A 20,951-nucleotide genomic window follows, 5' to 3' on the forward strand; every position below is an offset into this window, starting at 1 on the left:
CAGTTTTGGAGGTACCACAATGAGTATATGCAACAGTAAGCCTGACAGCATCCTTGTCTCTGGTGTCAGACTAACTCCACCAAAAGTACTTCAGTACTTTCTGTTATTCAGTTGCTTGCTCAGCTTCTGTTCTTCTGGCTTAAGTAACTAAACGGAAAACCTCCATCCAAAGCCCACAAACGGAATGCTAAAATTAATTAGTCTGTTCCAACAGCAAAGCAAAGGTACAGGAATTGCCTACAAGACACAGGTTTTTTTCCTCAGCTGTTGCACACAAACACTGGCTTCCTTTGTCAAAAAAGGTGCTATTACCCGCTTCTGAGCACTTCTTGAAAACACACTTCTTGAGGGAAGGCCAAACATAAAAGGCTGGGACTGGACAGAAGGAAGCTCCTACCCTGGTCAGTGTAATATCTACCATGTTAAGTCTTTCCCAGAGATCCACAGCAGACTAGATCACACAGGCCTTCTTCAAAGAGCAGACCAGCTACTCCAACCCCTCTGAAAACAGGTGGGTTGATTCTTACCTCGTGTTTCAACAGCACTGATGCACTTTTTGATGATGGTGAACCCTATCTTATCCAACTGTGCACCTACAAGGAAAAAAAAAAAATGTTTGAAACGTTTTAAAGCAGCATTACAATTATGTTTTTCACTAAAAACTAAGGTCGGACTTAATCACATAGCTAGTACTTCTCAGGCAAACCTGTAAATATCCTGGAACGGGAATATTTCATTGCTTTTTCTAGAGAAATTCCCCTCTTCTCCTTCACAACCCTGCCTAGCCCAAGTAAAGGCTCATTCTGGTGGCAGTGGCGTCACTGAATCTGTTCACAGCAGCAGCCTTTGAAGAACAGGATCTCTGATTAGGTACATATGTTGGGAGATGCAAAATGGAATTTAACAGTACTTACTGCAACATCGACAACATCTGAGAGAGTTAACCAAGTGGGACAAGGAAGTACTTATGATGAAAAAACATAATCATCAACAGCAGGGCTTTTACTGAGGCCTACCCTAAGCCAAAGAAATTCCCACACTAAAGATACAGGACACATGTATATCATTTCACAGCAGTTAATGATCTGACTACATAAAAGCAGATGCATTAACAGGACAACAGCTGAGATTCAGCATTCCTTTGTTGTTCCTATCTTTTTCTTTTTCTTCACATCAAAACTTCCTTTAAAAGCTGATATTCCAAAACTGCCCTGCCCCTAAACATCTGGCTTGCTTGGTCCTGGGGATCCGGTCTTGCACCACGAAAATAAAAATCTGTGGAAAAACTTCTATTAATAACACCAGGATCCAGCTTTAACCAATAATTTACTTTTAAAAAAAGCAAGCCTAAATTGCCTGATCATGCAAGAAGGATAACTGTCTTCTCTCATATACTTTGCTAACAGAAGAAAGCTAATGTTGTTTAAAGAAGGCCATCTCTTCTACTTCCATATTATGGTTTACATTTTAAATACAGGCATTCAGGTTTTTTGCTGACCTTTACGTTCAGCTGTGATTGCTTTTAAAACCATACTTATGCATTCTAACAGATGTGTACACACAATCTGGATTAAGAAATTGCAATGCATTTCCATACAAATTAACTCTTTTTTGAGTCAATTTCAAGCATAAAGTTAATGGAAAAAAAAAAAAACCCAACCCAAAACTGTTTCTCTAGCTTATGTCCAGTCCTACAATTCTTATGTATGTACTAAGCTGCATTACTGTGAAAACCCATTAATTACAAAAATCCACAAAGTATATTCAGAACTCCAGATTAAAAATATTTAATTATGTTGGATCCACAGAAAAATATTTACCCTTGCCTTTCTCAATTGTAAAATGATAACAATAATCAGCTTTAATAGTAATTCAAATACTTACTTCCCTCTCGTTTTGCATTTGCTCTATTCAAATTGATGAACAGCTAACGCAAAGAGAGTAAAAAGACATAAATTATTTTAAAGAATTTTACAAAACCAGAAACAAGACACCCCCTAGTCTTAATGCCCAGTAGGCACAAACACAGCTGTTCACAGCTAGAACATATCACCTCTAACTACAACAGCTCTAACAGTAGGACCAGAGGTCTGTGCTCCCTCAAAGTAGATAGTTGCACTTTTTAAGGAGGGAAATTTTAAAAAAATTCTCAACAAATACAGTTACCTGGGGAGCAGAACAATGTTAGTTATAGCCGTTGAAATTAACTGTGATTTACATGCTCCATGTCCCTGTGTTTCTCTGCAGGTTAATTTTGCACAGTTCAAGTTCACTCAAATCATTGTGAACTGCTTTGATGAATCCTGGGAGTTAGGTCCCAGCTCGACATTCCCAGAAGTTGTAAGCTTACTGGGGAGTCCAGCTCAGACAACATGTGATGGTAATAAACACCTCTGCAGATGAAACAAGACTTTTACAACATAACTTACTGCTAAAATTGCCAGTAGCCGACTACTAGGGATAGACACATGACTGTGCCATTGAGTAGAAAACCCCATTATTTCTGGCCCGCAAGACCAATACAACATTTATGATTGTAAGAATAATCTGCAGTGTGTTTCAATTCTGCAGTTCAGACCCATTTCCTGATGTGAACCAGAAATTAAGCAAATTCAAGTACAAGGATTTTTTTACAAGATTTTTTTGATCTAGTAGAAAAAAAAATAATACCATATAACTAACTCACACAAGTCTTGCCACTGGAATGTAGTATGTCAGCATAAGGCTAAGTAGACATACTTATACTAGACATTTTCTAGAATACCAATATCATCATTGTGATGGGAAACCATTTATAAAAATCGACGCTGTCATTGCAAGGACAAATATCTCGTACCAGCATTAAGAGTTATCTACACTGAGCTTTACTAAGTTACTCATCTCTTCTGAGTCTTACTTCGCTTTTATTCTTTCTTCATTGAATCTATCATTTTGCAAACTACATAATCCCAGTTTATTAAAGTATAAATGGGATCAGGAAGCAGGGGGTGAGAGAATTACACTATAAATTAATATTAAAAAAAAAAAAAGATGCTTACAGCTTCTTTTCCATCCAGAGCTTCCATCCATAGCTTCCTGTCTTCCTCAGAAAACGCCTGCATGGTCACAGGAACTCCAGGTCTGCAAATGTACCAACCACACAGAGTAACTGCATTCACCAGCAACTAAAAAAGTCTTGTTAAATTCTACTTCCAACTACAAGCAAAAGCCCATTGTCCTAACAGTCAGGGTTGGGTTTTTTTGCTTAATTACTGAACACTGCTCATCTTTAAAATAAAAGGTATAAAACTCATACACAGAGTAGGGAATAGGGAGGACAGGGAGGAAAAAGGAAAGTGAATGTAATCTGCACACTACTTATTTGAAACAGCTCATTGTTGATAGCTTGTTGATTCTAAAACTTTCTAGGAGTTACCAAATCTTCTAAATAAACTTGCTCTTGCGTTGCTGTGCTGTTACATAAAAAATGGCTTTTGTCAACTTATTCAATGTGTAGTCTTCAGTTTTAGAGCAGCAAAAATTGTTATAGTTTTCCAGTAAATATCTTATAGAAAATAATCAAGTGTTGACGCAGCATCCCATTACAAAACTCCACTATTATAACTTTCCTAAAAAGCAAGGATGGACAACTGTGGGACTCGGGGATTAGTGAACAGAGATTAACATAAATCTACCTTTGTGTTTATATAATAGGAAACTAAAAAGAGTAATGTGTTGTTCAGCATAGTGAACAAAGCAAGGAGAGTGAAAAGTAGAACAGGTTATTTGGGTAATTATTTTTCTGCCAATTAAAAAAATCATTATATTCAGCCTGCCAATACTTTTGGCAAATTTGTAAATCTCATTATATAGAGATGGATAGAGAGAACTAATTCATAACATTCTCCTCTCTCTCATATATTAAATCTATCTTCAAGTAGCAAAATACCTGCAGGGGAAAATGTTATCTAAAAACAACAGCACAGAGAAAACCAGCACAAATCCCACTTTTACTTAAAACTGTAACAGTCTACACACCATGTTCATATTTTTACAACTAGAGACATTTCTAGTTCATTTTCACCTTGCCATAAATTTTATCAACCCACTTAATTTAATTGCAGCGTAAAACTCTACAGGTACAAATACCTCCTGCTCAAAATCTCTTTTCAGACAACATGCGAGGACGAGGCATGCACACAGCCTTTAGTAAACCAGTCTAAACTCTGGAGACCCAACCATCAACTTTGGGAAATGGCAGCAATGAAGCAAGTAATTCTCTTTTGATTAGTTAAAGCAAGGAGACTATTAAACTGTAAAAATGGAATCTCTTACTATTCTCAGTGATAGACATTGGGCTCTCAGAGTGGGTGAGGGAAGCCTTGCCTTAATTTCTGCAACTACTAACCATTATGACTAAAACAAGCTAATACCGGTACTAGCAGTAACAATAAGCAAAGCAGCTTCTCAAGCCATACCAGCTTTTTTCAATACAAACTGGTCTGCTAGCAGTGCAGAGCTGCAACCATTATAACCACGCAAAGATAATCACTCAGTAGAAAAAAATACCCTAAGTAATTAGCTAAATTAACTAAAAAACCCACATGCTGATTTGTTTTTTTCTTGTCTACTTTCTTTTACTAGTTAAAACTAAAACCAAATTAGTTACTTTTATGCAGGGCAAACTTACTTTCTTTTCACTAAAATCGTAACTGTCAAGGTATCAAAGAGTATCACCCAGAGGCAATACATCAAACTCTGTATATGCTGCACGAAACATTACTTATCTTCAAATTAAAGTCAAAAGTCACAAAGCCTTCCCTCCTCCTTGTCTTGTATTGGTAAAATTAAAATCTAAGTAGTATTTCAGAACGATAATGCTCTTTATCAATAAAAAGTTTTTATTCTACCCCAAAAGATCTCTGCTGTCTCCTTAAGATTTAAGTTTCTCTACATTTACCACTAGTCACCTTCAACTAAACAAGGAGCACGAGAAACACAACAAATATCACTTTCCAGAGATATAGCCGAGCACTCTCAGAGCTTATACTCAAAAATATCAGAATTTAAAGAAAAAAGAATCATCTCAGCTTTCTTTTTAAAAGAAAAACCCATAAATATTCCTCTAGCTCCAAACTATGCTCAAGTCATGTGCAAGGCTGAATGTTTGCTACTGAAAAGTCCTTCCTAAAATTTTACAACCTTGCCTCCTTCCATAGCACAGGAACAAAGAAAACCCCATGGCCAGCTGTCAATCTGTACGTTATTTTTTAACTTGGACAAGCCGAGGGATAAGTGTGCCCTGAACTGATACCAAGGAAACAAGCTAATGGCCAGCAGCACAGAACTAATCTCCATGGGAACATCTTCAGTACTACACACATACATTATTAAAAGAAAAATGTCTGATATCAAGGTCACAGTGGACCAGTTGTGTCTATTACATCCGGACAGAAAGATGGATTAGATTTTTCCCATTTTTACCAGAGAAGAGAACAAAAAAATGTTTTGCAGGATCAAGGAAACACTGCGCTCCATCCATCTCTGTTCAAACTCCAGATACCCTACTAGGCAAAGATGGCACCCCAAGGGGGGTAGACTGACATTTCTCATGGTACTTTTTTAGTAACTTTATCAGACTCAGTTTGAAACCTGTTACTCATACTGACCAAGACACTGACGCGAGATGAGCTCATGTAAAGAGTTTAAATCTTTACTCCTTTTCCTACTGTTGGGACACAGTGCTAGAATAGTTAAGCCACATCCTTCTCAAATCAAAAATGCAAGTTCAAACCGTGCTGTAGACTTGTGACAAACACCACCTGAGCTGTAAATGAGTATCTTGTCATCCGCCACGTGAGCTGGAAGTTTGCAGATGCAGTGGTAGTTTCGCATTCCTTTACCCATTGCTTGTTACAGAAACAGGCATGCCTCAGGCAGGCCAGTCTGCCTGGCCACGCAAGCTAGGCATAGCCTCTGACCTAAGATTGTGCACGGACATGGCATCCTTATCACAGATGCATTTGCAGACCACTAGCAATCACAGCATTGGTCACATTGCATTTAAAGTGAAGGGCACTATGAATTTGATCAGAAAAAAAAAAAACAACTATAAAACCGAAGATCTACTACATGATAAATTAGAATGTAACTAATTGGTATAAGTAAGGAGCAAATGTATTCGTTAAAAACAGCTCAAAAGTGGTGGATGCAAAAACTCAATTTATATCTAGCATTTAATGCTAGATATGATCCTGTTCTGCACAGATACAATCTGCACCAAAAGAACGTGGCATTACCACAGCCGTATTTATGTGCAGTACCCTGTTAAATTAGATTCTCTTACTTTCATAAATGAAGGAAGGCTACAACACTAACGAAAAGCAGTATTTATCATACTTAAGATCCTTTGAGTGAAATAAATAAGCAATTCTTCTCTTTTGAAATAAAGCAACAAAATGGTGGTGTTTCAAAAAGGCAGTGGCAACAATGTTCAAGACACACTGGATGATTACACCAGCCACAAAAAGCCTCAAAATCCCCATGATCTTATTTTCAACCTGAAAATCCAGCATAAACCCTCAGCAACATGTCATTTTGGAAAGCAGGCTGGTGATATAATACGGTCATGACTCTACGAATTATTACTGTGATCGTAGTCTTTCACTATAGCTATATGTAGTTAAATTTAAGCCACGTTTCTTCACTATGATTACAGCAATTCATAAATGTTTCTGTAGTTTTTTCTATGCTTTTATATGAGCTCAGACAATGTCTACATGTCAGTTTAGGTACTCCCTGCTTCTGCTACAGACAACGGAGGGAAAATCCAGTTAGCCGTGGCAGTGCTTGCCTGCTCCTCCAGTGATTGTTTCCCATTGGCAGTCTGAATAAGCATTGAAAAAATAAGAAGAAAACACAAGAGTATATTACAGTAATGTTAACCACTACTTAGAAAGAGTCCTTACCTGTCTGAAGCTTCTAAGTCAAAACAGAATCGCCTGTCTATAGTATCTGTATTTCTTTTGGTACAATAGGTAAGGATGAATAGTTCCTCATCACCCTGTGAAAAGAAAGTTTTTATATGCTTGACACAGTAACAGACAGCTTCAGTAAGCCAGCTATACAAACTAAGTAAGGTAAATCTACATTAAAATAATGGCAAAACTATACTGAAAACTGACACTTGCAAAAGAATTCGCTTATGGTTGCTGTTCAGGTCTCTGCACAATAGCACATAAACTCCATGGTCATTTACAGGACATAAATGCAAAAATATTGAGTCCATTTGAGCTGGTACTTTACAGCATGACACAGTACCACAGTAATTTAAACAAAAATATTTTGCTATAAAGATTTTGCACATTACAGAATAAGCACACAATGAGTACGTGCTTCCCACACTCCAGTCCCACACTTTCCCATTTCACATCAGACACAGCAACTTCTGTAGTAAAGGCTATTGCTACAGTAACTAGAACAAAGTACGTGTTCTTTACTGTCCGTATTCAGTCTTACAGAACCAGTTTTTTCTTCAATGCCAACCAACACCAGGATCATATTTTACCCTAAAGTATTCAGAAATCAAATAAACTCATCTGCGAATGCTGCTTGAGTTGTACTGGATTTAATCAGGATTAACTGTACACTTTCATTATTTCTTGTTTTATTCAACATCTCCAGACACAGGAGGTTGTCACTGAAGGAGCAATTGCATCGTGGGTTTCAAAATGGGAGATCTTTTAATACAACAAAAATATCTTCCTAAGTGTTTTAGAATGCCAAATGCTTACACACATACTATATAAAACTAAAATGGCTTATTACAATTAGAGTAAATCAGTCAAAAAATTCATAGAAGTCCTGAAATGATTAAGGAAGCCAAATGCCACCAATTTTCAGTATGGCAGGTTTTCCAGCTTTTGAAAGATTCTTCCAAATTCAATACATTTGTAAATATACACAGCCCTCAAAATTATGAAAGCCATCTCCTCTCTGCTCAAACTAATGGGATATAATACCCTGATAAAATTCCAACAACGTGATTTTCTAACCAAATCTGAAGATAGGGCAGGGTGCTGCATTACAGGAATACTGACTCAAGCATTATTTTCCAGCCTCAGATATCCTTTCGCCTTGCAACAAAATGCATTTCATCCATATTAATGCATTCATTTAATGCGTCATCTCTGAAGGTGCTGAGTGCCCTCAATTCCCAACTATTTCAATAGGAATTAAAGCCATTTAAAGATCAACAGAGTCTTGGGTATGAATATTTCAGATGCTATCAGAGAAATCTGAAATTACATTCAGTTGTCAGTACAAATTATATTCCTATTAAAATCCTCTTTTCTAGTCCCTCTTCTAGTACTTACATCTCTGAACGAAAAATCTGACTGGAGCATGTAAGAAAGAAACTTCTAATTCTATTGTATTTTCCTGATCTATACTTTAAGTTAAATGCCTCATGGATAAACCAGATTCTAAATGATGAAACACTGCATGCTATCTGTACCATGTTCTGTGGTCTTTTAAAAGGAAGCAACAGAAAAGTCTACAGAATTCTTATATATAATCCGTCCGTTACTTGAGGTTAATGTCCTTAAATGGCAGACTGAATTGCATGAGGAAAGAAGAAAAAAAGGGGCAAGGAGGTAGAGAGGGAAAGTACTTGACATCTCTTATCTGACTCATCCTCTGATCTTGATACAGGGCAAGTATAAAAGGAGAATATAAAAATATACTTACAACTTTCCCTCCTGATCTGTGTTCAAATGGGATCATGGTGAACTTCTTTGTCTCTTTCCTATACGTGCAATAGTGCTTCACCCAACTGGAACCAAAGGGAGCCGGCCCTACATAAAACGGAAGCATTAAATAGTATGTACTTTTTCCAGTTTGTATGTTTTCTTCTCCTGCTTTCCAAGTGATACTTAAGAGTCCTACTTAATTGCTAATAATGCAGTATTTAAACCAAAGGTATGAATTAAGACCATTATACAAAGTAATACAAATGTTAACTAGTGCTGCCTATTCTAAAAACTAATAGATGTAGTATTTCACACTTACGCTTAATGACAAAAGGAAAGAATTATTTACATATCTTTGTCTCACTACTGCAGACAAAATAATTTTTCGCTATAAAATAAATATCCCTTGGAAACTTTATTTAAGCAGAATATGGAAACCTAGTTTTCCACTTGGTAACTTGAAGCTAAATAACTGCAGGTTAACACACCTGTGTTGCAAGCTCTACGTTAACTACTGATTAAGGTCTGATCACATTTTCTGACACCAAAACTCCCTCCTAACTATGCATCAGTGCACATCCTACATAGAATACACTTAAGAGCCCAGCCTATTGCATACAGTATTATTGAGCTTTGCACCCTAATGTTAACTGTTAAAACTTAAGATTCTGACCCTCTGTATCTCCTCACTTCTATTAATTTACTTTTTTTAAAAAAAGGTCTATAAAGGAATCTTCTCTTTTGAAGGGCTCTGCCCCACAGTATCAGGGAAGCCCTTCACAAGTGGCTGAAGCCAACAGAGGATTTCACTGCTCCTAATCTGGAAGGTCTCACTGCCCTGTTCCTCCTCAACTTGGTTTCAGGCATAGCCACGTCTTCTGAATCCTTGCAGCTGATTCCAAAGCTCGTGATATCCAAGACCAGTGAACTCATCTCATTAAATAATGATTTTTCTCATTTTTTACTGCTAGTTCTCTTAAGACTTGTTTCTGAACAATGCAATACAAATGTTTCCATCAAGAATATTGTAGTCTCTTCGATTTGTGAAGCATTTTACTGAAGTCTTTACTTAAACAGTAATCAATTAAATATCATAAAAGTAAAATCTCTCATCAGAATAAGCAAAAAAACTTTCTATAAGGGCACACATCTAAAAAACATTATTTAAAAAAAATTACTTTGTGGTCATTCCTTGAGCAGCAAGAGGTCTGTATCTTATTTGGCTTTTTTACTAGAGTGAGAAAGATTTATAATTCTCCAAAGTATTGATAGGATATGATTTGTGTGACATGCACCTTCACAGCAAGATTTTCAACACTAGCTACCTAGCATATAGCCTGCTTTATTTGACGCTATGATCACAATTAGGAAGCCTATCACTGAACCAAGGAAATGACAGTCATTTCCATCACACTGAACTATCCCAATTTTCAGAGGTTAATTTGACAACTCATGCTGTTGTCTGACAACAAATTTTTGACAGTTCAAGGGGAGGTCATTAATAAGAGATTAAAAATAACATGAAATACATCCTTTGGTCAAACAAAATTTCCCTGAATTCAGTCACCTTTGCTAAGAACTGTCACACTTTCAGCACCATGCTCTTTTTATGAGCCACGGTAACGCTGCCATTAGAAACTTTGAACAATTATTCAGATGATTCTTTAATGAATTGTAAACTCTCTGCATCTTCTGGTTACCTGTAGAAATAAGACTTGCCTGTATGCACAATATGGGCACTATAGGAATACAAAAATACACCTTACTTTTTTCCTGTACATAGAGATAGCCTTCCATTGTGAAGTGATTTGCTCTTTTATGTTCCTGAGGATTTCTTCTAATCTTGTTCATGAGCTCCTCTACCTCTGACCTTGTTCCTTCAAAGCGATTTCGTGTCTAAAACAAGATGGCAAAAATCCATTAGTAGAGAGAGTGGAAGAAAGGTTTACTCTTCCTGGCAGATAAGAGTTATAATAATTATTTATAAAATGAGAGAATGATTCAGGCCATTTTAGGATGGTCAGTGCACAATTTCCATATAGGTTTACTCTTCAAGTTTTCCGATATTCTTCAAAATGAAGGTGTGGTTTATCACACAAAATGAAGGCGTGATATTAGCTGTTGTAACTGTGGGAAGCACACAAAGACTGCCAGAGTAGATTTCTAAAACAATAAGCTGACTTGTTCAGAAAGAAGTGAAATACTGAGCGCAAAATGACTTTGGATTCAAATATTCAAGTTTCCTTAGAAAAATATTGCTACAGATGTTGGCTTAATTCACGAGATTCTTACTAGTTGTCAGGAAGGAGAGGATTTTCTGTGGTTATTGAGGAAAAAGTGGCAAGAAGGTCACCAACAGTGTATACAAGTTGAGACTATATACATGCCAAATGTTTTGATCACACACAAGCAGAAGCATGGGGGGAAAACCAAAACAAAAACACACGCACAAAAAAACCCCACACCAAACCCAAAGACCAGTTGATTATTATTCCTGAATGTCACTCATTCCAAAGTTTGCAAGCAGCTGCAAGAGAAATATTTATTAGAATATTAGTAAAAACAATCAGCAAGTAACCATACCATTCACAAATTATGCAACAAGACTAGAGAAAATAACAGAGCAGCTCACATCTGACACAAGAAACTTCAGTTTGGTGTGAAATACACTGGCAATTGGCCAACAAGCAAATAACCAAACCAAAACAATCATGGTAATACCTAGTTTTCTCCACATACTCACTTGCCCAGACTGCACAAACTGAAAACATACATTTAAATTCCAAGCTGCTATTTTCCCCAGTTGGTACACATGTTTTGAGGAAAGCACATACTTCCAGATGCATGCTTATGTGTCCTGTTGCTTCTTCAGAGCACCTTTATTTTTCTGAAAATGGATGAGCTTCTGAAAGTGTTGCCTAACCCGTTTTATTTTTTTCCCCAGGACAAGCATGCACTGACAAATATATCATGAATATAAACAAGTATCCACCCTTGTACATAGACAAAGTTAACACTACGCTCCTGACTGGCCATCTGTACATACAAATTCCAGATTTATCCTTGGAAGGAGTTTATTCATGGGCACAAACACTGTCCATGAAAGCCAGTCAGAGCAGTCATCCATACCCATATGCTTTATAGAGGAAAGCTAACGATATTCTTTGGGTGATGTCTAAGAACAACTACTCTGAACCCTTCCCATATCCATCATCTCAATTTGAAGTCACATCTGCTTGCAAATTTTGGAGTTAGACCCTGCACATAAACTCATTTCCAAGGCTCCAAACAATTTTCTAAGCAACTTTTCACAATTTCCTAGAACAACTCCATTAAAACATATACTCTGTAGTCAGGACAAAGGCAAAAACATGAATAGTGACAGACTGCTCATACCTAAAACTTCCTGCCTCAGCACTGATTACTCTCAGGCTAAATGCTTTAAATGAGCCTACCAGGATCTTTGTCTCAGCTGCGCAGTGATCACAAATCTAAGTGTGTGAAATGCACCCTTGGAATGGTGGGATGGAGCACCACGGGCTCCAGAAACCTCAAGAAAATTTCTGTCTCCCTTTGTGCTATGACAAAGCTGAGCTTAACCAGGGATCAACCACAACTGCTGCACCAGCATAGCTATGCCTCCTCTTCCCAGGGAAGGCCAGGTTTGAGTGCAGGGCAGGAGAGCATGGTCAAGGCTGCAAGGATCCTTGCATGGGGCTGGGCACAAAACTGAGATAAGAGAAAAGTCCTGGGAGTGCATGGGAATCTAGTTGGAGAGGCAGGATTTTTACAAGAGAACAAGCCTCCTGGAAAAATCAGCTTACTGGAGCTTGGGCTACAAGGCTGAGTTGTTGAGGGGTTTTTTAATTTCTTTTGTTTTGAGGGGAACGAGGGGAAGGCAGGGTCTGGGACAGGGTGTGGAGAGGAAATCCACAGCATAGTTCTCAAAGTAAGGATGACCTGAATTAAAAGGAATGGCAATTACTACAGCTATGCTGGCAACTCTCAAATCACTCTCCATATCCAGCTCGGCTCTCTGTACCGACTCCTGTACCCTTCAATTTCTAACATATCAATCCAGTGTTCTGCCAGCAGCTCAGCTGTACCACAGCCAAGCCCTAGTTCATTTTTCCTTTGGGATGCTTTGTTCATTTTCAACACAGTGGAGAACGTGTCATGTCCTCTCATGATCTTTTCAGATGCTTCCTCTTATCTCAAGACAGTTTTTAAGCCTTGCCCCCTTTCTCTCTAGAGGTTTTTGAAATCCAGGTTGTTCTTTCTATTTATTCATAAAACTTGAGCTGTAATGCTCAATCTCTTTTGGATTTCCTGGGGCATGCTGTAATACCATTCAGTCAATTGAAAATGCAGCTGTTGATATTAGCTTGCTTTCTTACAGCTCATCACTTCTTCAGACCATTTCACTGGTTCTTTTCCATCAGTAATCTGAAATCCAGCTCTTCAAAACTGTATCACAGCTTCTCTCTCATGTTTTATTTCTTGCTTGATTGCATCAGCTCCCCTCTGTCCACTGCTGCTCCTCACTCTGTTAAGCTAAGCACACAGAAGCAGCAAGTCTGTCCTGAAATTTCCTCCATAAGCACTGACTACTGCCAGGAAAGCCTGCTTCTGAAGTTACCACTACTCGGTTCCCCTACTCAAACCAAACAACGGCTCAAGAGGAAACTTGAGACTTAAACATACAGGAAGAAAATGAAAGGAATGGTATCATGACACATGAATCATGTCACTATGTAATACAACAACCATAATCCTCTCTTCCGCCTTCCCGCCTCCCAGCTACTGCCTGCCAGTTAAGCCATTTCTAAAAATAGACTGCAACCTCCGAGAAATAGTTTCTGTGTCTTAATTCCAGGTGCCCTTAGAGGTGAATAAAACAGAGGCACCATCATGAATTGCTTCTTTGCAGTAAGGTACATGCCTTGTTCAATACTGACAGGCCTCTGGCACATCCAAGTTCCTCTGAGCGAGTTCTATCCTTCAACAAACCTCAAGGAAGCAAACGGACCATCTGACTAGTGATTCTGGCAGTCTCATTGCTTCAGCCTGTCACCTTGCTTCCTGCTCTCCCAGTCCTGAGCAGATCACACTGGGCAATCTGGTGTGAGGGTACACTAGCTAGCGGTGGGCCCTGGTTAGCCTGCCCTTGAAGGGACATGCTGTTTTGTCAAATATGCCATGGGTGCTAACACCGAGTCTCCTTATATAGTTCTGCCCCCCAAACAGACAAGGATGTTCTTGCCTGAAAGGGCTGCTTCAAGATAAACAGAAACTCCAAGTCACACTGCTGGCAGAGATGTCAAAAAAATGCTGATAAGCCCAGCTGGTTTTCTTTCCTTTTCTTAGTTATGGGTATTGCCCTATCAAGCAATGACCCTCAGACATGACCACCATATACTCAAACACACCTAAATCATTGAGAACCTTGGCATTTTCCTACCTTGAATTCTCCCGTGCTTGAATGCAGTTTAACATACTTCATTCGTTTTAAAACTCTGTCATGATAATCCTTGCGTTAGGTCTCAATAAAAAATTGGAAAAAGGAGTGAGGCTTTTTACTTGGTGTTTGTTTTTTAGAGGAGTATCAGAAATGAGGAAGCCGACACCGGAATTAGCGATGCCTTGTTCCATGATGTGGTTGGTTGGCCAGGAGATGGCACTGCACCCCCACGGGTCACAGGCAACCCACTGACCCCCGAGGAAACCAGCGGCACTACAGACACGGTATTTACTGTTAAGTGTGCGATTTTACTCCAAGAAGTAGAAAAGACAGAGATATCAATCTCAACTTACATTCTGTATATTTATCTGCAGGGCCATTTTGTAATGATTGAAGTCTTTAGCAAGTTCATATCCCTGATGATAGAAAGTGAACAAACCCTGAAAAAATGACAGCACCTGAAACACAAACAAAAGACTCGTTAGAATGAAAAACTCCATTTACTAGAATATGATTTTTCAGAAAGATCAGAGACGACAAAATGATTATTTTTAAACAAATTTCCACTAATGTCTATAACTTACAAATAACTATTTAGATCCAAATGATCAGCTACGTACATTGACATTTTTGCGTGGTCCTGTCTTTGAAATTTCACAACCGATCTCTGCTTTAAATTTGACCATAGGCAATGTATATCATCTGTCTCCCAAACGTAATGTTTTCCTACAGCTACTCTGATACCAATGACGTCTGGAATAAATATCTGTGCACAAGGAGGCAATGACCATTCTGACTTTTAGTCACTGTTTCCCTGGTCATTCCCCTCCCTGCTAATGACCACGTTGAGATGATTTTCATAACAGAGTCAACTGGTTTGTTCAAAAAAGGAAGCTCTCCCTTCAGTAACTTTACCCATCACTGCCTTTTGTATGCAGATCTGACCCTCTGTCAGAGCCAGCAAGTGATCCATGTTGCAGTTTCTGACTTCAGTGCTTTAATTTAAAAGAAGGAATGAGTTATACTATATGGGAAGCAGGGTGAGGTGCAGTCCTGTCTACCTCTCCTGTTTAGTTCGGGTTGTTGGAAAGAAACGAGTGACACAGGAAAGAACAATTCTCTATTAAAGAGAGCAAACTGACGAATGGATTTAAAAAACTCTGAAGTGATATGCAAATAAATCATTTTAAAAAATGCAAAACCCACATAATTTAAAGTATTACAAAGGAGAAAGGGGTAAGAATTTGGTACCAAATAATTTCCGTTTACTACCCTAGTGTAAACTTCAAATGCAAATTGAGTAACATAAAGTTCAGCCCCATCCGGAGGGAGCTTTCAGAAAAGAGAAAAGGACATGTTTCAAAAGCATAATTTGAAGATTCACTACCCTAGCCTGGCTCTGAGGAAACTTCAAATTGTTTGAAACACAAGAACTGAATCCAAAACTATTTAGAATTTAAAAAAAAAAAAAAAAAAAAAAACTAGAAAATTTTTTAAAAACAAAACCAAAATAACCACCAAACAAAAGACTTCAACTTATTAACAACCAAAAAATCCCACACAACTATTTTTCACATTTTCCCATTCCCTGAACAATACTACTATATTTAAAGCAATTTAGTCCCACTTAAAGATTTTAGCAATTTTTTCATACCACAATAAGCTATATTAAAATATACAGCGCTCATTAACTCCATAATGACCAACTACTTTGATTATGGTCATGTGAGATTTTTTTTCATTATTATATTAAAATAACTGTATCAGAATAAAAGGATAGACTTGGCCCAAAACCACAGATTTCAGAGCGTGAGTGAATGGAATTGACCTCTACAATCCCTTCTCCCTTTATCTCAGTACTACACTTACTGTTCTCTTGTTGTTTCATAAAGTTGCATTTATACTACAATGTTAATGCACATTTCAGAAAATTTTAGAATAAGCTCTTCTCAGAGATTTAAGTAAGTTTGGTCAGTACATGTATGATTTTCACTGAAATTCAGTGGAACCTCTTGATTTCTGCACAGATTCAATTGCATTGAAATCAAATATATCAGGCTACCTCATAATGAGCTTTTTAGCCAGCAGCACCCCCAAATTAACTTATATCTGCACTTCTTCACTAACAGGCCTCTAAGTGCAACCTTCATATTAAAAATTAAATTCCTTACATTAGTCAGAAATAACATTTCAGTGGTTAAAAAAAAACAAATGCAAAAAGTCTGACCCCAATATCATCATCTTGAATCCTTTATTCTAACTCACACCATAAATCGAGGTTTTTGCAGCATAGCACATGGTTTCACACATTTTCTGAAAATCAACATGAATGGACCCAAATCAACTGTAATTACTGAGGGAAGCTTTGAGATGCCTGGTTAAGTGTATCTGTAGTAGGAGTTTGCACAGATGTAACAGACTTTAAAGCACTCTTGTTAGGTCACACGATTGCATAAGTTTTCCCAGAAAACAGAGCTCCTTGGCTTTTGTCCAATTGCATTCCTTCTCAGTCCCTTATGAATGACAGGGTAGGCTGAATTCACTCGTACTTACGGGTTCCACACACTCAAATTTCTTCCGCTCCTGTATCTCTTGCAGCTTGCATACATACTCGAGGGACAGCTCATAGAAGTGTTTTCTATTCTGCTCCACTTGGTTATCTGCCTGCACACAGAACACAGCTAATGAAGTTTCAAAGACAGCTTCAAAATGACACATGTATAGCATACAAGTGGCAAGCGATAACTTTCTCCAGACTGGGATTTGTTCCTTTACAACACAGCTCATTCATTTACTTTTAAACGGCAGCAGCAATTCCCTTTTACTAGATAACGTATGTTGTTTTGAATCATGAGGCTAAATTTTTAGAAACATTTCCAATAACACCTCTTCAAGCTTCTTTTCCATGGAATCCAAGCCAAATACAGCAGAGCAGGTACTTGTGCACTGCTTTAACAGAACTGAAAAGGTGCCTGCCCAAACAGAGAGAGGGGGCCAGCAGCAGCAGCGTCTTCCATTAAAAAAGGGGGAAATCATCTCTCCAGTCAAACTAAGGAAGAAAATGTTATTGTTGAAAACCACATTGCTGGTACTGCAAGCTTTACTCTCTAACCCAAATAACTGCTGTAAATAGCCAGAACGCTTTTGTACCCATCCCATACCTGTGCTCACTCTGACTGGCAAGAAAAGCAATTTTTAAAAGTTAATTCATTGGTAAGACTCTTCACAAGTTTCCACAGAGCATCAAATATTTAAAAATGCAACCTTACTAGCTGTAGCTGATTTTTAGCTCTGCTTTGCTGAAATGCCAACACCATGTTGATAGTGAACAGTTATATTTCAGCTGCCATTCATCTGTACATAAATATTAAACTTTCTACCATACATGTATATTTCATTAAGTTATTATTTAAGGTACATGTGCTCTCATTAAACTATAAAATTTCAAGAACTGAGTAATGGAAACCTTTATTAAAATACATTAAAGAAAGGCTACAAAGGGATACTCTAAGTGATTAACACTTAGTCTTTGCCCATGTGATAATACCAAATGCTTCTACACTAAACTACACAAGGGAATGGAGAAAGGGTTAGGTGAAAGGACTAGACTTACTATCATAGACTGTCTTAAATACTGAGACCATATCCTTCAGGCAGAACAGCGACTGCTACGCTTTAAGAGGATAAGTCAAATTAGCTTTAAGACAGTTTTGCCTTAAGACATGCTTTGCTCTGCTGCTCTATGCTAGAAATCTGTCAGCAGTTAAAGGAGCATAACAACAAATGCCATTAAAAAATTAGAGCACTGATATGCATATCAGCAAGAAAATGTGTTTCAAAAAGCCAAGTCATTTTGATGCACCCTATAAACCACGCAACACAGGAATTGTTTGAGTTGTCAGCAAAGCTTCTAATGATATATTTTGTATGTGCTGAAGGGTAGCCATAGAAAAAGACTACGAAGTGGATCTACTAGGACATGTGGCTATTTGATAGTAAGACCGCCCTATACATACCAAAGCCCCACATAAGCCTGTTTCTACTCTCTTCTTTCTTTTTTCGTTGTTTATTATTTTAGTTGCCTCCCCCCTCAAGAATACAATACCAAATACAGCCATTTTATTAATTTCTCTCAATTCCCTGTAAATAAATTATCATATCTCTCAGTTTTTTCAGGCATGAGCCTCCCACTGCACCCAGCAAGTTCGCTCACTGTTGCACTGTACTTTGTGTCCTGCCAAAGAAATACAGAAATAAGACACACACCATGTCTCAGTGAGATTTCAGGAATATCCCTCCACTAAGAGCATTAAAGGTTATGTTAATCTAAGACACACCCCACAAATGGCATGTTTTTCCATCAAATTTTTGTCAAATTTATACCTGCATCCTTTATTTACTCCATTCAGGAACTGACACAACTAGCCACATATAATACTAAAATAGGAAGCTCCCGTGCAATTATATATATCTATTTTCTAAGCTTGTGCAAGAAAGTTTTTCCTATTTAGCACTCTGACACTGCAGCACAACACGCTGCAAGTCCTTTTTTTAATTGCTTAAAAACTCACACATGCTTTAAAACTTCAGACTATATTTGATACAGCTTCAAAATGCCTCTTGCAAGCATTTTGTATTTTTCCATTGAGGTTAGGTCTCATTTCAGACTTAGAAATATCATTCTCTCTATCATCAAGTAAGAGATCGTAGTTAATACTTTTTCATTTTTTCTGCATCGAGTTCTTTGGCAGTTGATCAATTTGATAAAAGTACAGGTCCTGACACACGAGCAATGTCCATTAACTTCACCAGGACAACTCAACTCCCCAAAAGACACTTGTTTATGCATATGAGGGTCTATGTTGCAAACAGTATGGAGAAGTAACATCCTAGAGAAACTTGAGAACAATTAGAGTTCTTAAGGTCCCAGCTAACTTGCCAGTTACATTAACCATTTTTTATGAAAAATGGCATAGATTATTTGGGGTTGGGTAGAGGGCAGGGAGAAAAGTTATCTCTGATGAAAACATTAAGTGTTTAATGATACAAGGTATTAACAGACTAAGCATTAATAATTCTGACATAATCACATTTCTCCGAGATAAAATCCTTCTGCCTACAGCAAGGCTCTGCAAGATTTCTCTGCTGTCTTCACCCGTACTATTTCCTGTTGCTCCAGAAATAAAAGCTATTATAAATAAGGATGATGATAATAAACCCATAGGGACCGAAGGAATGTCAGGCAAAACAGATCTGGTTTTAAGTTATGAATTGTCAACAAACTTTTTTGTACAATTACTTGAAGAAAACAGATCTTCAAAACACAAGGGGGGCGGGGGGGGACACACACAAAACCCCTTCCTTCAGGAATACAAGTCTTGCTGTACTTTGCATTAAGCATTAACACAGGACACTTAGTCAACGCATGCAATGCAAATTACATATATGGTAAAGCCTCATAAGAAATGCAGAGTTTTTCACATACTTGCACTTCCTATTCCCTTAATTCTATAAAAAAACTAACATGATGTTCAGTGCTTCATACACATGCCAAGTAAAGCCCTCGATTCAGATAACGGTAGGGATACACCACTAAGTTCAGAAAATACTGATTTTCTCACCAACCTTCCCAGTTGACAAAAATTTTTCTTTTACCACTATGAATGCTGGTTTTGCATTTACATAAAATATATTTACCTATTCAAAAGCCTTTAGCCTGCATAAAAAAAAAAGTGAGGCAACAATACCTCTTGTAATTGCAGCTCTTTCTTCTTAGCTGATAAATTCAAATGCTTTTCTAACAAACTGTAGTTCTTCTCTGTTTCTTTATCAAACTTCTTCTTTTCCTCCTAGACACAGAAACAAAGTAACATTCCTTTACATATAAAAATGTAAGAAAGGCCTCCTCCGTTCTTCTCTCAAAATTCTACTTCATCAGAAGCAAAGACAAACAAGTTATTGTAGCTCCAATAACTAATAAAAAGTATATTTCCAACTCATTTTTAAAATTAACTTAAAGGTTATCTGGAAACGAAATCCCATTGTATCCTTATGGTGAAGCTTATCACATGAATGCTTACATCTTCTAAGTCTTGGTTTCCAGAGCTAAGCAGTATTATATTTCCAGTGTCAGTATTTTGATTATATTGAATAAATATTCAGTTAAGAACATTCAAAGAGTTAAATATTTTTTACAGGATTTTTACTTAAATGTTACACAATTACGCAAGACTTCTATTTAAGGTCATTGACAATTCTGTCCAAAAAAAGTGGCTAAATCATAAATAAGAGCTTCAACTTCACAGAAACAGTATGAAGGGACACAAAGGAAGAAACATCCATCCAAACAAAATGCAAGATGTAGACTGTGTAAATGTAACTTGTCATGTTAGAAACATCAGGGACACAATTCTGACTAGGAAACGAGTGAAGATCATGGGATAATTTAAAGCATTAGGAGTTCTCACCCCCAAAATGGCAATGTTCTTTAACACCAAAAATACTGTTGAAATAATCCATTCCTTACAGCTGCTTCTATGACAATAGGTTACATTTAGAACAAATTCTCTTTTTCCGTGGAAGACTCCCTGTATTACAGATTAAGTTTTTATTGTATCTTGGTTGGGACGTTTGATATACTTCTCAGAAGTCCGCAAAATTACAGAAAGCTCATTGTACTATTGAACTGTAATGATTTATGATCAACAGAGCATTTTTCCATTCATGAACACTGAAATCATATTCAGAACACGCTAATCATT

At 37.5% G+C, this 20,951-nt stretch overlaps 1 protein-coding gene across 1 annotated transcript in view; it reads right to left on the reverse strand.

The window, feature by feature from the left end:
- ARHGAP10 (Rho GTPase activating protein 10) overlaps positions 1–20,951 on the reverse strand; it is a 123,402-nt gene that overhangs the window by 68,323 nt on the left and 34,128 nt on the right. The window contains exons 5-13 of the mRNA XM_009702351.1: positions 19,938–20,039; positions 16,744–16,854; positions 14,544–14,648; positions 10,496–10,625; positions 8,728–8,834; positions 6,948–7,042; positions 3,039–3,120; positions 1,885–1,927; positions 528–593 (exon numbers count right to left, since the gene is read on the reverse strand). Coding sequence (XP_009700653.1) covers positions 528–593; positions 1,885–1,927; positions 3,039–3,120; positions 6,948–7,042; positions 8,728–8,834; positions 10,496–10,625; positions 14,544–14,648; positions 16,744–16,854; positions 19,938–20,039 — 841 coding nt within the window. The remainder of the gene's footprint in view (positions 1–527; positions 594–1,884; positions 1,928–3,038; positions 3,121–6,947; positions 7,043–8,727; positions 8,835–10,495; positions 10,626–14,543; positions 14,649–16,743; positions 16,855–19,937; positions 20,040–20,951) is intronic.

This window comes from Cariama cristata, unplaced genomic scaffold, assembly GCF_000690535.1.
Source record: "Cariama cristata isolate BGI_N322 unplaced genomic scaffold, ASM69053v1 scaffold1226, whole genome shotgun sequence".
NCBI classification, from domain to species: Eukaryota; Metazoa; Chordata; class Aves; order Cariamiformes; family Cariamidae; genus Cariama; species Cariama cristata.